General features: G+C 51.7%; 1 protein-coding gene and 2 non-coding genes across 3 annotated transcripts in view; 2 read left to right on the forward strand and 1 right to left on the reverse strand.

Annotated features, from left to right (window-relative positions):
- Window positions 1–9007: 9007 nt before the first annotated feature.
- Window positions 9008–14667, reverse strand: part of LOC115296496 (histone H2B-like) — a 5956-nt gene continuing 296 nt past the window's right edge. Inside the window, exons 2-3 of the mRNA XM_029944952.1 lie at window positions 14481–14667; window positions 9008–9352 (exon numbers count right to left, since the gene is read on the reverse strand). Coding sequence (XP_029800812.1) covers window positions 9151–9352; window positions 14481–14667 — 389 coding nt within the window. The 3' untranslated portion in view covers window positions 9008–9150. The remainder of the gene's footprint in view (window positions 9353–14480) is intronic.
- Window positions 9488–9558, forward strand: TRNAG-GCC. Its single transcript has one exon. It is a non-coding gene; the product is annotated as a tRNA-Gly (tRNA).
- TRNAM-CAU lies at window positions 9916–9987 on the forward strand. The gene has a single exon. It is a non-coding gene; the product is annotated as a tRNA-Met (tRNA).

A 14667-nucleotide genomic window follows, 5' to 3' on the forward strand; every position in this document is an offset into this window, starting at 1 on the left:
TAAAAGGGGAGCTTCCAAAAGGACTTTCAGATGCTACGACAACTCGGAAGCTACTGGAGACCTGGCTGTGGTCAGGCTAAGGTTGTTTTCTTCTCTGGCAAAGCAGTAAGGTCAGGACAGCAGCGGCTTCCTGGAGACAAGTTAGCCTCCGTTTATGCCCTAAGTATTTGTCGTAGGGCTGCAGGTTATGAGGAGATGTCATCTTATTTACCATTTCCTGCTTGCCTCTGTTCCCCGCAGCCCTATGGGGGCGGGGGAGGTCAGGCCAGGGCTCCAGCAAACAAACTATAGGTTTCTGGAGATGAGTTTATTGGTAAGATTGATTTTTCTTGTCATTTAGTGAGACATTTGAACCCGATGGAGACTCAGGTCTGCAGGACTGTGATCTCTGTCCCATAAGCATTTGTTTTCCCCTTTCCTTTGTTCTTGGGCAGCCAGGAGAGCCTGCGGAAGGTCACATACTCTCCACCTGGGGGCGACAGGAAGGACGGGTGGGAAGGGGTGGGAGGCGGGGAGGGGACAGGGTTTGCTGGCTGGCTCTTTGCCCTTTGGCTCCCTCATCAGTGTCCATGTTGAGGGCTCCTTCCTGGAGCACTTCCTCTACCTCCAGTTCTTTCAGGCAATGAAAGGAAGCTCAAAGATTCGTCCTGACCGTTGTGTTTCTTAAAAATAATCTGTCTCAAATAATCCACATGCAAATAGACATTTTTGGGGTGGCAGATTTCGCTCCCGCACACAGCCAAGAGAAACCAAACAAAACCCCATGTCATCATGGAGGTGAGATCTGTATGTGTAATTTGGAAAGGGGAGAGAGACAAAAAGAAACAAGAGTGTGTGACAGGTAAGGAGAAAAGAAAGAAAGCCAGGAGAACGGATAGGGAGGTGGTGCAAATGTAAGGACGCAGGTCTGAAACGGACTCTTTGAGGCAACAGAAGGGCACACGCTGCCCGAGGAAGGAGGGACCGCCCTTGTAACGCCCAATCAGGAAAGGCCAGCTGACACCTTTGACATTTCTAAGGGCGGGCCTAAAGATGGAGGCTATAAGATAATCCCCTATTGCTTAAGGCTGGTCACGCCCTACGCGTGGGTCCTGGGCCCGCTCTGTGATTGGTCAACACTCTAAATGTTGTGAGTGCCCCCCACCCAAAGTATCGATGAATGGTTAAACCTGCTGTCAATATACCTGTGGCACCATTTCCTGTAACACCCCCTTCCCAGCCCCCTGCCCCCACCCCACCATGTTCCGGGCGGGCTCACAGCATGAATCCACTGTGCCTATAAAGTCTGTGAGCCCGAGCTTAGGCTAAATTCGTAATAGAGCCCTTTGCTTTTGCACGCGTGACGCAGTCTTCCTGGCAGTCTCTGGTTTTTGGGGGCGATATGGGAAACTTGGGTATAACACAAACTTTTCAGGCATTCCTGAGAATGTGACATTTCAGCCACGACCTGGGGCCATGAGGCCACAAGCTGGGCGAGGGTGAGGGGGTGCGGAGGGAGGGGTTGTTCCTGGTGAAAGACAAGTGCCCAGCAGTTAGGGTGTGTGGGTATGAAAGGGGAGCCGTATTTGCCACCTCAAAATATGCCTTTTAGGCATAAGGCTTATATTGAGCTGGGTTTTTTCTTAATTAATTTCTTTTTTTTTCTTTTACGTTCATTTGTTTTTAGAGATAGCACAAATTGGTGGGGGATGGGGGTCATAGAGAGGGAATCCCAAGCAGGCTCCACACTCTCAGCTCAGAGCCCAAAGTGGGGCTCTGGACTCACAAAACCATGAGATCACGACTTGAGCTGAGATCAAGAGCCAAATGCTGAACTACCTGAGCCCCCAGGCGCCCACTGAGTTAGTTATTTCTGAGAAAGTACAGCCACAGGAGAAACTCTGAAAACTGATTAAAAGTTACCCTTTTGTAAGAGACATTCACATTCATAAAGGAAATCTGCACCTTGTAAGGGCGTCTCCTCAGGGCACCCTGAAAACCAGGACGCCCGAATCTCCAGGAACACTTAGTGGGGGAGGGGGTATTGACTCAAATCGGCATAATAACCTTGTCCTTGTTCACTGTGCTTTACCTGAACGTCTCCGGTCACTGGCCTCCCTCTCCATCCCCAACATGGTTTTGGTCGGCAGCTGGGGAGGTATTTAAAGTGGTGACTTAAGTCATTTGGAGAGTTATTCCAAGCTGGGAGCTGCGCCTACCTTGCTGCATGACACGGTCACGGTGAGGAAATGGCAGAAGTCTGCACAGCTCCTGCCCTGAAGCGAAACTGGTGTCCCCTTCTACTACCGGCTCCTATTGGGCACGGGACTGCTGGTATTGATTAGGCCTCACGACGTTCCACATCAGACCGATGTTCCCCGCACAGACGCCTCATGAGAGGAAGCGTCTTCCTGCCCCTGCGCAAGGGATTTTAGATCAAAGCGCTGCAGATGTTTGCCAAAAGGTTCTTCTCATGAGCGTTGCAGACCCAAGACATGAGGGGGGCTAAGAACAGAAGAGTTACCACTAACTCTGGCCCAGAGAAGAAGTGCCTCAGTCAGAGATAAGAGACAGACAAGGACCGGCCACGAGTGCTACATACACCTTTGTTAATGGGAGCCACAAATACCTTCCCTTTCACTGACATCCGGAAGGAGGACCGATGATGAGGATGGGTCAGGGTCGCTAGAACACGCCCTTATATGTTGTGTCCCGCGCGGCCAGCAGGGCGGTGAGTCCTCCCGGGTTCTTGATCGTGAGGGAGGGGGAGAAAGGGCAGGAGGCAGACGCAGAGAGTGGAGACAGCACATGGCTTCTGATCAAGCCTCCTCTTCTTTACTCAGAAAACACTGTGTCTTATAGGGTTTTAGGCGGGAGAACAAGGCAGCTGACCTAGGTCGGTTGCCAGGAAACAGGGTTAAGGGATTAAAGCGAGGGTAAAGAGGGAAATAAACTAAAGTTTTTAGCACAGCACGGAAGGGCCGATACCACCCTGCCTGTGGGCGATTGATCTTTGATCTTCTGGCTTCTCCTCTGACAGGGAGTGGCGCCCCCCTGCCTATTTTTGCAACTCCCCTCAGGGAGTGACATATCCGGCTAGCAAAAGGCCGAGCAGCTGAATCTTTGCCGCTCCCACACTTACCTAAGGGCTGACACACGTAGGGCCCCTCTGGTATTTACAGCCTCAGCGTTAAACAAAACGGTTTACACAATCTCTTCATTAGTCCAAATACTTTCTTTCCCTTGCAAGCCAGACAGGATGACTCCCTACCTGTCTATATGTCACTCAACCTAGGACTTAATCTTAGCATCATTGATATAAAAAAATAGGTATGTTTTTCACTTAGAATATCCTGCCTTCCTCTTAGGTGTAGAATTTCCTGCGCACTCTAATGAGGATAGTTTTGCCGGACGCCTCTGTAAATCTTGTGTCTGTGCACTTTTCAAAGCGTCCTATCACAGAGATTGGTTCGTTGTAAAAGTTCCACCTGCTGATGTCCTGTCCTCACTTAACCTATAAATAAAGACACAAAAACCGACAGAGAGACGCCTGCCTGGTGGTCAGATGAACCTAGAGGCCCTCTCACTCCTCTTCACCAACACCTTCCATCCTTCAGGGACCCCTGGACCTGCTGGAGCCGGATTCGGGCATAAAACCTGTAGGACTTTTCTCCTGCTAATGTCTTTTGTCAGCTTAATTGACACATCCCAGGTACTGAATCTATGAGGGCAGAGGGAAGAAAGTTTTGTCCTCACCTAAGGAAGGATGGGTCACTGTTCGGTTTGTCTTTTACGATGGGTGAGATGGTCTGACTAGAGGAGGGACACGATTGACCGTAATGCAGGTAAGACAGAGCAGCGAGAGCAGTTGGTAGCATTTGCAATCATTTAGGCGAGAGATGCTGGTGGCAGGGACCAGAGGGTAATTCTAGAGGCAGTGAGCAGTGGTTCTGGATATTGCTAAATGATAAAATTTCAGCCGAGTAAATGTAGAGATCTCATTGGTTTGGTTCAGTGTTTCACGAATTGGGCAACATCCCGTTGAGCAGGTAGAGGGGAGGTCCCATGAGCTAAATAAAAGGGTTTTTGTTTGTTTTCTCAATATTTATTTACTTCGGGGAGAGAGCAAGCAAGGGAGAGGCAGAGGGGCCCATAAGGGCTCTGCGCTGACAGCAGTGAGTGGACATGGGGCTCGAACTCACCAACCGGGAGCACATTGCTGGGAGCCGCACAGGCCTTGCTGGATGACAGGGTCACAGGATGGAAATGGCAGACGTTGCAGGGCTCCTGCCATGAGAGGCGGAAGCTGGCATCTCCTTCTGCTACTACAGCTCATGTGAAATTAAGCCTGTTGCTGTTGATTAGGCCTCACAGTGTTCCAAGTCAGACCGATATTCCCCACACAGATGCCTCATGGGAAGAGGCATATTCTCACCTCTATAGAGAGGAACTGACACAGAGCACTGCAGCTGTTGTCAAAATGCTCTCCTAAGGGATTAAAGACCATAAGAATAAAATTTACTCTGGCCCAGAGAAAAAGAGCCCACCTTAGGAATAGGAAACAACCAAGAGCCAGGCATAAGTTACTGTCCATTGGGAGGATGGGTAAGAGTAGTTACAACTTAAACTCATATGCAACGGCCGCGCGTCTAGGGCGCCTATGATGCTTACACCTTCAACATCAAAGAGCAAGGTTGACACGTTTACCTACTAACCATCCGGAAGACATTCTTCCTCTTGAGAGCCAAATAGAATGCCTCCTAGCCTTGTTTAGGCCTGAATCTTAGCGTGATTGTTATAAAATGTAATTGCTGTCTGCTTCTCACTGAAAATATCCTGCTACCTTCTTAGTTGTGAGATTTGCTGCCGGTTCAAACAAATGTGTATGTTACCTGCTTTTCACCTAGAATATCCTGTTATCCTATGATGTGTAAATGACCTCATTGTCATTAGACTAGTTCTGCAAAAACGCCTCTGGAAAACCTGCTTTTCTGCACCCTTTTCAAAGCATCTTTATCACTGAGAAGTATGTGTAAAAACTCCACTTTTTTGACGTCAAAAATCTATAAATAAAGGCACAAAACCTGGCAAGAGAGAGATGCCGGAGATGATGCCAGGCTGGTGACCAAGAAAGAAAGAAACTGTGTGGACCTCTCTCAACCCATTGTCACCGACGCCGCTGCCTCCTTCAGGGACCCTGGCCCAGCCGGAGCTGGCCTCCGGAAGCACATGACCTGAGCTGAAGTCAGAGGCTCACCCAACTGAGCCACCTGGGTGCCCCAGTAAAAGTGTTTTAAAGGTAGAAAGAGAGAAGAAACAAAAAAACAAAGAAGGGAGAAATGAAAAGAAGAGAGAGAAGAGAGGAGAGGAGAAGAGAGGAGAGGAGAGGAGAGGAGAGGAGAGGAGAGGAGAGGAGAGGAGAGGAGGGAAGGGAAGGGAAGGGAAGGGAGAGAACAAAAGCGAAAGGAGGAAGGAATGAATTGATTAGCAAGGAATGCATCGTTGAGGCAAGGCCGCCCTCCTAAGGGGAAGTGATCTATCAGTAAATTCTCTAGTTCTGATAAAAAATAAGCCACACAAAAAACCCCTCCATGTTGGCTGGTCAAAGGTCTTGGTTTCCTGACTTGGGCCTTCAAGCTAAGTGATGTCATTTGGGGCCTGGTGGTGGTGGTGGCTTTTTAAACAATCTAATTGGCTCTATTAAGTGGATCATCCTTCAGGCGGCATCTTACCCAGCAGGTAGAGGGGGGCTCTGGGGAGGCGGACAAATGGGGGCTTCTACCGGAAGGAGCGGGCGGGGCAACCACGTTATTGGCAAAAGGAAAGATTGTTTGCAGCAAGGTCACTTGCCCTTAGGGGCCAAAGCAGAGGGCCCTGTCCTGCAAATGACTTCATTTTGCTTTGAGGTGGGGGGTGGAGATGCCCTCACTGGTGGTCACCAGAAAATTCCTGCCTGACCGGGCAAGATTGCCTCTCCATTTTAACAGGATAGTCTGCGGAGAGCTGACACTCTTTACTGATAGATTCGACATGGTCCTTGAGAGAGAGGAGTGAAAAATAGTTCCGGTTTCCAGATACCCTTTTGTAACGTCTGTGGGAGCCACTGGGAAGGGGACAGAATGGGCCGCGTCAAATTATGCCTCTTGGACACATGGATAGTTTTGAATTAGAAGCGCTTGAGAAACAGGCAGCGCAAAAAGGTCCCTCTGAATCTGCTTCTCGCCCTGAGCAAGGAGGTAAGTGTCCCTGTAAGACTGAACCAAACAGACGCCATGACAGGCTTTGTTTCCCCTCTAAACTAGAAGGCCTAAGGTCAGTCGCTCCGGAACCATTTGGCCATTTGGCAGTTATACAAGTGTCCAGCTTTGGCTCAGGTCATGATCTCACGGGTTCGAGCCCTGTATCCTCTGTGCTGACAGCTCAGAGCTAGAGCCTGCTTTGGATTCTGTATCTCCCTCTCTCTCTGGTCCTCACCCCTCTCATGCTCTCTCTCTCTCAAACATAAATAAAATATGAAACAAAAGAAATTTTTAAAGGGGATTTTATTCAAGCACGGGGACAGGACCCTGGGCAGGAAGAGCTGCACTGGGGTTGGGGTGTGTGTGTGTGTGTGTGTGTGTGTGTGTGTGTGAGTGTGTGACCGTTTTGTGGAGCTGGAGGAGATAAAGTCAAAAGCGGAGTTCCAAAGAGACTTTCCCATGCTCAGGACTTACTGGAGTGTGACAAGTTCTCGGGTCCTGGGGGGCCGACGAGGGAGACACAAGGACCAGAGGAAACAGGGACGTTCGCAAACCCCGCGAATGGGAAGGGACGCCCCTCAATGGGAACGAGGACGTCCGGAGAGAGACGGAGCCGGACCGAGAGCTGAGGGCTAACGGCAAACTTCCTTAGGACCCGCATCCTATTTTATACCCTCCTGACGAGCCCGGAGAGCGCGGGAAGGTCTGGTGAGCAGTAAATGTTTGCCCAGCACAACAGACACAGACACAGAGCGGGCAGAGCAGGGACAGCCTGCAGCGGTGCGGGGGCAGATCTCCGGGCGGCGGCTGCTTGACGCCCTTGGCCGATGACCAGGAAGGCTCTGTCCGGCACGTCCTCCTGGGGCTTCATCGAGACCCCTGTTCCCAGCGTTCCGGGAGCAGAAGTCGGCTAAGGATGTTTCAGACACCAGGACAGTGCCGAGAACTGAGGACAGTGTGTCCTACTTCCCGAGCCTGGAGGCCTGGCCACGGCCCAGCAGAGGGGGTTTTCCCTCCACAGAGCGTTAGTGTGAAGACTTCAGGGACCTGAGGCTACTGACGGGATTGGCTTCTCGGGTAAACTGGTGGAGGCTTTTCAGGTTAATCATTCGGTGTTTTGTCCTTCCTTGTTTCGGGGTAGCACACAGGCCCCCTCGGGAGGGGGGCTGTTAGCCGGCACTCGGCCCTCGGCGTGCCCCGCGCCCCCTCCTCAAGGGCACGACCCCAGGGCAGCCCGGCCGGCCCACAGGTCCTGTCCCTGCGCTTTCATAAAGTCACCTTTTTGCACCAAAGACCTCTTCAAGAATCTTTTCTTGGCCGTCGCTCTGGACGCCGCGAGCCCCGTCACCCTGAAACCTCGCGGGGGTGTCTGCCGAGAGTGGCGTCACCCGCTTCCTGCCAGGTGGCTGCCCGCGGCGTCCACGCCCCCCGCGGCTCGCGCGGGGACTTCCCGCCCCGCCCGCCGGCTGCGGCCCCTCGGGGGTGGCCTCGGCGAGGGTCGCGGGCTCCGACCAGCCCCTGCCCGAGACCCTGCGATCGGACTCCGCGGCCGTTCGAAGCGGGAAACGGTGCGGACGGGGAGCCGGCGACGCCGTGCCCTTCCCGGTGTGCTGCGCGGCGACCCCAGGCTCGAGGCCAAGTGCGCGCCTGGAGGCCGCCGGGAGCCGCCTACGGAGCAGCCCGGTGCCTCCTCGTTTCCGAATTGTGGACGCGGGAACGAAACGCCCCAACCTCTCCGGTTGCAGCATCTACCGGGCACGTGACCTGGGTGCCAGTGCTGGCGTGGCCGGAGGGGCGCGAGCGCCAGGCGGCGCAGGACAGGGCGGGGGTGCTGCCGAGGGAGGGGTGTGCGGCCACAGAGTGTTCCGGAAAGGCCTCGGTGGCGCGGCGACGTGCGGTTTCCGGGTGAGAGACTCCTGAGGACGAGAGACACTGAGGCGGGGAGAGACCGGCTGGCTCGCTGGGGGACGAGCGTGCTGGTCGCAAGGAAGGGACGCTGAGCGCCGGTTCTGGGCCTGTGGCTGGAGGGTTCTGAAGAGCTCATGCCTGACCGGGGCGGGGACAGATGAGGACGCGCGCGCGTGTGGGTGTGGGTGCGGGTGTGTAGCGGGCAGGTAGGGGCTTGTGCGTGACTTTAAGGAGTCAGGTTCATCTACACCCAGTTGCACGTGATCTCCTCGCCCCCGCCCCCCTCCCCCCCATCCTAGCTGAGCCCCTAAGCCGGAAGCCTGGGCCCGCAGGGGTGGAGATGAAGGGACGGGCAGGAGGCTCCTTACGCTTCCCGGTAAAAGAGCCCCAGGGGTCAGCCAGGCCCACACCTGGGCTCATGCGCCAAGTAAGTGTGTGTGAGTGTGCACAGGCCTCCAGGGAGAACGTTCCCCTGTTCCACCGCGTCCCCTCAGGGGGCTGCGAACCCACGCGTTAAGGACCCCCCACTCCCCGCCCTGGACTTCGGGATGTGGTCAGCGACCGCAAACAGGGCTCTTGGCTTCGAGCAGCCGTGAGCTTTTAAAGGGGTGTTTATCTTGTGTGTTGGGGCCCTGAGGCTTGGACCGAATCTCCCCGAAAAAGGAAAAGACCGCAGGAAAATCTGCTTCAGAGAATTTCGGCACACCCTTCGTGTCACGTGATTCGGAGCCTATTTACAACTCTAAATGATCGGTAACTGGTAGCAACGGAAAACAATTGGAAAATGGAATTCTGTCTCCCATCCCATCTTTGACGTCTCTGAACCGGGGATAAACGCTCATCAGTTATCTCGGGAAGGAGCTAAATGAAATCTTCTAAGAAACCGTCTCAAAACTTTTATATTCGTATAAGAGTTATAATAGTACCTGGTCTTTTGGTTTGTCTTTGGTTTTTGGAAATTACCCTTCTTGAAGACCTCTGTGCCCTAGGCGCTAAAGGAGTTTCTATGGCAACCGAAGGCCGCCTAAGCCTCACCTTGCCTTTTCTCCGGGACGGCCAGCAGAGGGCGCCATCGGGCCATTCCTCCTCCGCTCCCCGCTTGCGTCCCCGGAGGCCCGACCTCGCTGTCCCCACCGCGTTGCCACCAGGTAGCCGGAGGTCCCACCATGCTGCCCCCGCTCGGCCGGCCTCCGGGTCTCAAAACTTGCAACGAAGGTGAGGTTCTCCTGAAAAGAGGGGAGAGGGAGCATTACCGGGTTCTAGTCAATAACAGAACACGAACCGAGAAAACAACGTATACCTTTGTCAGCACTACGGCTCCTCAGCCACTTGTGATGCTGGCGGAAGCGGCTTCCTGTCGTGCATTGGTGGTTCAGTGGTAGAATTCTCGCCTGCCACGTGGGAGGCCCGGGTTCGATTCCCGGCCAATGCAGCGCCCTGGAACGGTGTGTTTCTTTTTCTCTTCGACCCTAACGGTTTTTAAAATCGTTCCCGTGCGTGCAGACGTAGGATGCCTCCTACGCTGGATTTTGGGGGCTACTAGTACACTGTAGGACTGCGACGTGGAGACTCGCTTCCGCTTAGTTCAGCGGGGCAGGAGGGGCGCAGCTGTTTGCTTTCAGAACATTTGGGGGTCAGTGTATTCTGGGCTCATTGTCCTCTTGGAAGCATGAATAATAAATGAACCTTGGGGGGAAAAATCCAGTTATCTTAGAAAAAGAGCACAAAAGCAGCAGCCGTTCAAGGCAAATTGAATAAGTGACCTATCTAAAGGCCCACCAGCGTGCCTAGCAGAGTGGCGCAGCGGAAGCGTGCTGGGCCCATAACCCAGAGGTCGATGGATCGAAACCATCCTCTGCTAGCTAGGTTTTTTTTTTTTTTTTTTCCCTTAAGGAAAAAAAAGATGCATTGAGAACCGAATTTTCCCCCTCAGTGTCTAGTGAAAGCCCTGGCATGTTTGGGTAGGGGAAGGATTTTGGAGACAATAATCCACGAATCAGAATGTTTCTAATTAAGCAAAGTCAGGTGCCCCAGCTCAGAGAGCAGAGCGAACCCATCAGCTGAAGGGTGGCATCTCTACCTACCATCATGTGGTAAGACTGTAAGACTGTAAGTTTAGATTTCAAAAGAACCGTAAAAACCCTGTGTCCGTTTTGGTAATTTAGTTAAGGACAGTTTGGAGTATTTAAAATGACAACTTTCCCAACAATCTCTCCCCCACTTCCTGGCCCCCCTTTCTCCTTAGCACATGGTCTGTGATGTATTTTATCGTATATATTTTCTCTGCCCTGGGGTGTAAGTTCACATGAACGGAGATTTTTTGGTCTGTTTTGGTGATTTGGTAAGTTTGTGAAAAGTGAAAAACGACCATTTCTAATACACCAAACACCAATATCCGACATTTTTCATCACCTTCTCTTAAATTTAAAAAATCAGGGAAGAATACAAAAATGACCACACAAAAGCGATCTATGATCTAACATTGTGGCATATTCACTGGGAATCTCTTTTACATTTAAAGGGATTTGAAGGGGGAAGAAGCCCACCTGAAACCGAAGCCCTCTAACTGCATTCCGGGCCTTCCGCCTTCTTTCTCAGGACAGCACGCCGTGAGTTCGATGTGCGCATCTCCCACTTTTTAAATAAATAATGTGTATTTGCAAAGAGTCTGGGAACAGCTGGTATGAAGGCTTTTATTTAGATAGCCCAATACTTATGTTAAAGGATCAGACAGTCTGGTAAAAGAGCCAGAAAGGAGAGGCCTTGCCGCCGGCACGTGCCTGGTTGATGAGACTCCAGCCTTCTGATTCCTCAAAGGACGAGTCCTCAATCACAGTCCTCCCTGGATGGCTTTGAATGAGGACGACGGAGATTTCCAAACCGCAGAATTTCCTTGTGCGGAGCCAAGTCCTCCTGCAGCGCCGCGGGTCCGTCCATTCGACGGGCTTCGGGAAGGACAATGAGACAGGCCAGCTCGCTCGTCCCCGCCTTCCTTTCCCCGTTCATCACCTGGAATCATTTAGATGTTCTTATTGTCCACCACTGACATTCTATGTCTGTCGAGGTGTTAAATAGCCTGATCATTCAAAGGCGATCACAAAGGCCCCCTCCACCGGTCACATACCCTGGAGGCTGCCACAGTGCGCCACCGAAAGGCCACCCTGGTGGCCCCTCCATCCACTTCCAAGTAGTTGGTAATTTATTCTGACAGCTCCTCACCCTTTTGTTAGTAATCCCCTTTTTACTTCTCCACCCGGCATCTCATTCCAGGCCTGCTTTTATCAGCGGGTAACAAGTAGTGGGACACCAGCACCTGTCCCTGAAAACCAGCCCCTCGTCAGTGCAGGAGAGAGGGAGCCCCTTCTTTGCTGCAGAGAGGGCCCGATCCTGTAAGGTTTCATCAATGGACCTGGCCACTAACGTTTCTGATGAAGGATTTTCAGACGTCGACTGCGGATTGTTCCTCTGACCTGTGAAAGTAACATTTAGATTCTAAGTCTGCCAATGATTGTCTTTCTCTTTCACACTGTGTTGCCCCAGGAATTCGATGCTCATTCCAACCTCCTTGTCACCTCAAAACCTTTGCCTTTGTGATATTTCTTTGTTTGATCAGAAGACAATTTGGTTCTTATTGCTCCCAAAGCAAGAAGGTAAAGTAAAATCAAAAAGAACATAAAATAAAATCAGTGGTTCACTAGATGAATTAAACAGAATGTGTGAGACTGTGTCTCGTGTAAATGGACAGCAGGAAACAAGAGACTAAAGAGAAGGGCGGCTGAGTTCAGGGAACAGGGTGGGCCGTTTCCAGAAGGGGAAAGATGCGGCTGTTTCGGATTCCCCTGGCTCCGTCCGTCCATTTGCTTTCATTCTTCATAAGCCGGGAGAGATGGGGACAGTCACTGAGAAAAAGCTGGACTGAAGCAAAGTAGGTGGAGGAGAAGATACCACAGTGAGACAAATATATCCAGACATGAATGGGTTTATTTAACCAGGCAACTAGTCAATCCACAATAAACAACCCTGCCTTTCACCACTTTTATTTCACTGCTGGCAGCAAGCTTAAAGAATTAAAATTTTCGCTTTTAGCTCACTTCTTTATCATGTATTTAATTGGCAGAAAGTAGCTAGTGAAAGCCTGTGGTGTGCATGACCCCGCGCTCTGCCCAGACCTTCCGAGTGAGGAACGGATTCCTTTCCGTGGAGGAGTTAGGAAGCTGGGGACCTCTGGGCATTGGTGGCGGGGAAGTGTAGGGGACAGCTTGTCACGGGCACAGGAGTCTCTGTTAATGATCAGAGATCTCCGACTGTGAGCTTAAGGGTTTGGGGAAGCGTGCAGATGGTTTTTCTTTCATCTGCACTACGTTACACATGCTTTATTACTTGCCTGTGTTGACATTTAGAATATTCCATGTTCAAATGCATATCCTCTCAAAATTTGGAAGGCCCGCTGTCCAGGGCTGGCAGCCCCGCAGGGTGACAAGCAGGTGAAGTCTGCTGCACAGGCCTCACGTTCTTCAGACCTGCCATTCCCGCTGGTCCCCTTCTTGTGCAGATGCCGGCTGGCATGGTAGCAGCCGTGAGAGGACAGTGAGATGTGCCATTAAAACCGGGAAAGTGACATTTGGGGTGAAAAGTCCATGGGCTCCGAGAGAAAGAGCGAAAGCCCCATTTTACGTGCCTGTGAGGCGTGCCTTCCAATTTTGCGCCAGGGTTGCTGTTATGGGCTGTGCCTCTGTGAGCATTTAATTTGAAACCTTGGGTGTAAGAAGAGCACAGCGTGGCTGTCTTGTAAGCGGCGCTTCAAGCGAAGTGTAGACGCCTTTCATGAAAGACAATTTGGACTAGAAGGTTGGCAGCAAAGCAAGGAAAATGGCCTTATTACACGCTGTTAGGGGTTGAATTGTGTTCCTTCCAGTTCATATATTTGAGCTCTAACCACAGTGTGACTGTATCTGGACACATGGCCTTTAAGAGGTAATTAAGGTTAGATGCAGTCATAAGGAGGGTGCTGATCCAATAGGACTGCTGTGCGGACCCGGAGAGACACCAGAGGCGTGCACACACACACACACACAAGCGCGCACGAGGACACAGGGGGAAGCGGAGCAAGGCGAACCCTGCACACACCATGATCTTGGATTCGTAGCCCCCAGAACTGTGAGAAAATAAATACGTGTCGTTGAAACCACACAATAAATGGTATTCTGTTGTGGCAACGAACTACTGCAAGCATTTTACTAGAATGTTAGGACTTGATTGGGAAGTGGGAGTGTCAAATGGAGGACTATAAGACAGAAATATCTAGAAGGAAAAAGGCTACCTGCAAAGAGGGCAAGTCAGATTTGGGGGGAAACAGGCGTATTTCAAAGGCCAGAGGGACCTGCCAAATGACCAGGGTTCCAAGTTTGTTCTGGTGGGAAAAGTGCAGCGTAAGTCACGTGTCGTCATATTCCTCAATCCTGACCTGGTTTCAAAGGGCGGCCCGACAAGACCAGGAGTTTGTGTTCTGTCCGGTATTTAGGTTGACAGGTCGCAAAGGCTGGCTACTTTGAAGACCGGAAATAGAGAGTGCAGGATTCTAGGGCTCTATTTCCTTAAAATTGATTTCAGGGCGCAAAGAATTTTGGTCTTTGTTCCTTTTTTATTTTTTAAGCTTTAGCCAGACGGCAATACTCACCACGGCTTCCTATCACGCTTAGGAGTGACTGTTGAGGAAACTCATTAAATCCGGCATATAAAGGGGACAGAAATAGTTAACTCTACATACCCCCCGCCCCTTAATGGAAGCCTTAGACCCGTGCCTCCGCTTTTTTGCCACAAGATGGCAGAAGAGGACAAGGCAGCGTAACGGGCCACTCTAAGGGCCTCCAAACACGAAGGTAGAAAACCAGTCTCCAAAAGAGGACAAAGAAAAAAAACGGGGCGGGGGATGAGGATGACGCCGCCGAGTTCAGGAACAGAGGGAAATTAGGGAGCCGCCCCCCGGGAAGGTCAGCCATCGTTGGGACTCTGCAGCCAACCCCCAAGGCTTAAGGACAGGGGCCCAATGACAAAACAACCAAAGGCGACATTTCGGCGACTATAGCAAGGGACAAAGTTTAAATAAACCCCTTCCCAAACAGCGTCAAGGAACACAACTAAAGTCGCAGGACAAGGAGCCTAAATGCTTCCCCAACCACGGTTGTCGACGACTTAACGTCAAGCGCTCCTCCCCGTTCTTTTCAAACTGTCTGAGCCCAAGCAACAGGTCTAAAGGGAAGGAGACCTACTAATTAGAACAGCTGCTTTCTCGGAACATGTAGGTGGCTCTGAAAAGAGCCTTTGGGTTGGATAGAGCCTCAACAGCACACTCACTTGGAGCTGGTGTACTTGGTGACGGCCTTGGTGCCCTCGGACACGGCGTGCTTGGCCAGCTCGCCGGGCAGCAGCAGGCGCACGGCCGTCTGGATCTCGCGCGACGTGATGGTCGAGCGCTTGTTGTAATGCGCCAGGCGCGACGCCTCGCCCGCGATGCGCTCGAAGATGTCGTTGACGAACGAGT

Source organism: Suricata suricatta, chromosome 7 (genome assembly GCF_006229205.1).
Source record: "Suricata suricatta isolate VVHF042 chromosome 7, meerkat_22Aug2017_6uvM2_HiC, whole genome shotgun sequence".
NCBI classification, from domain to species: Eukaryota; Metazoa; Chordata; class Mammalia; order Carnivora; family Herpestidae; genus Suricata; species Suricata suricatta.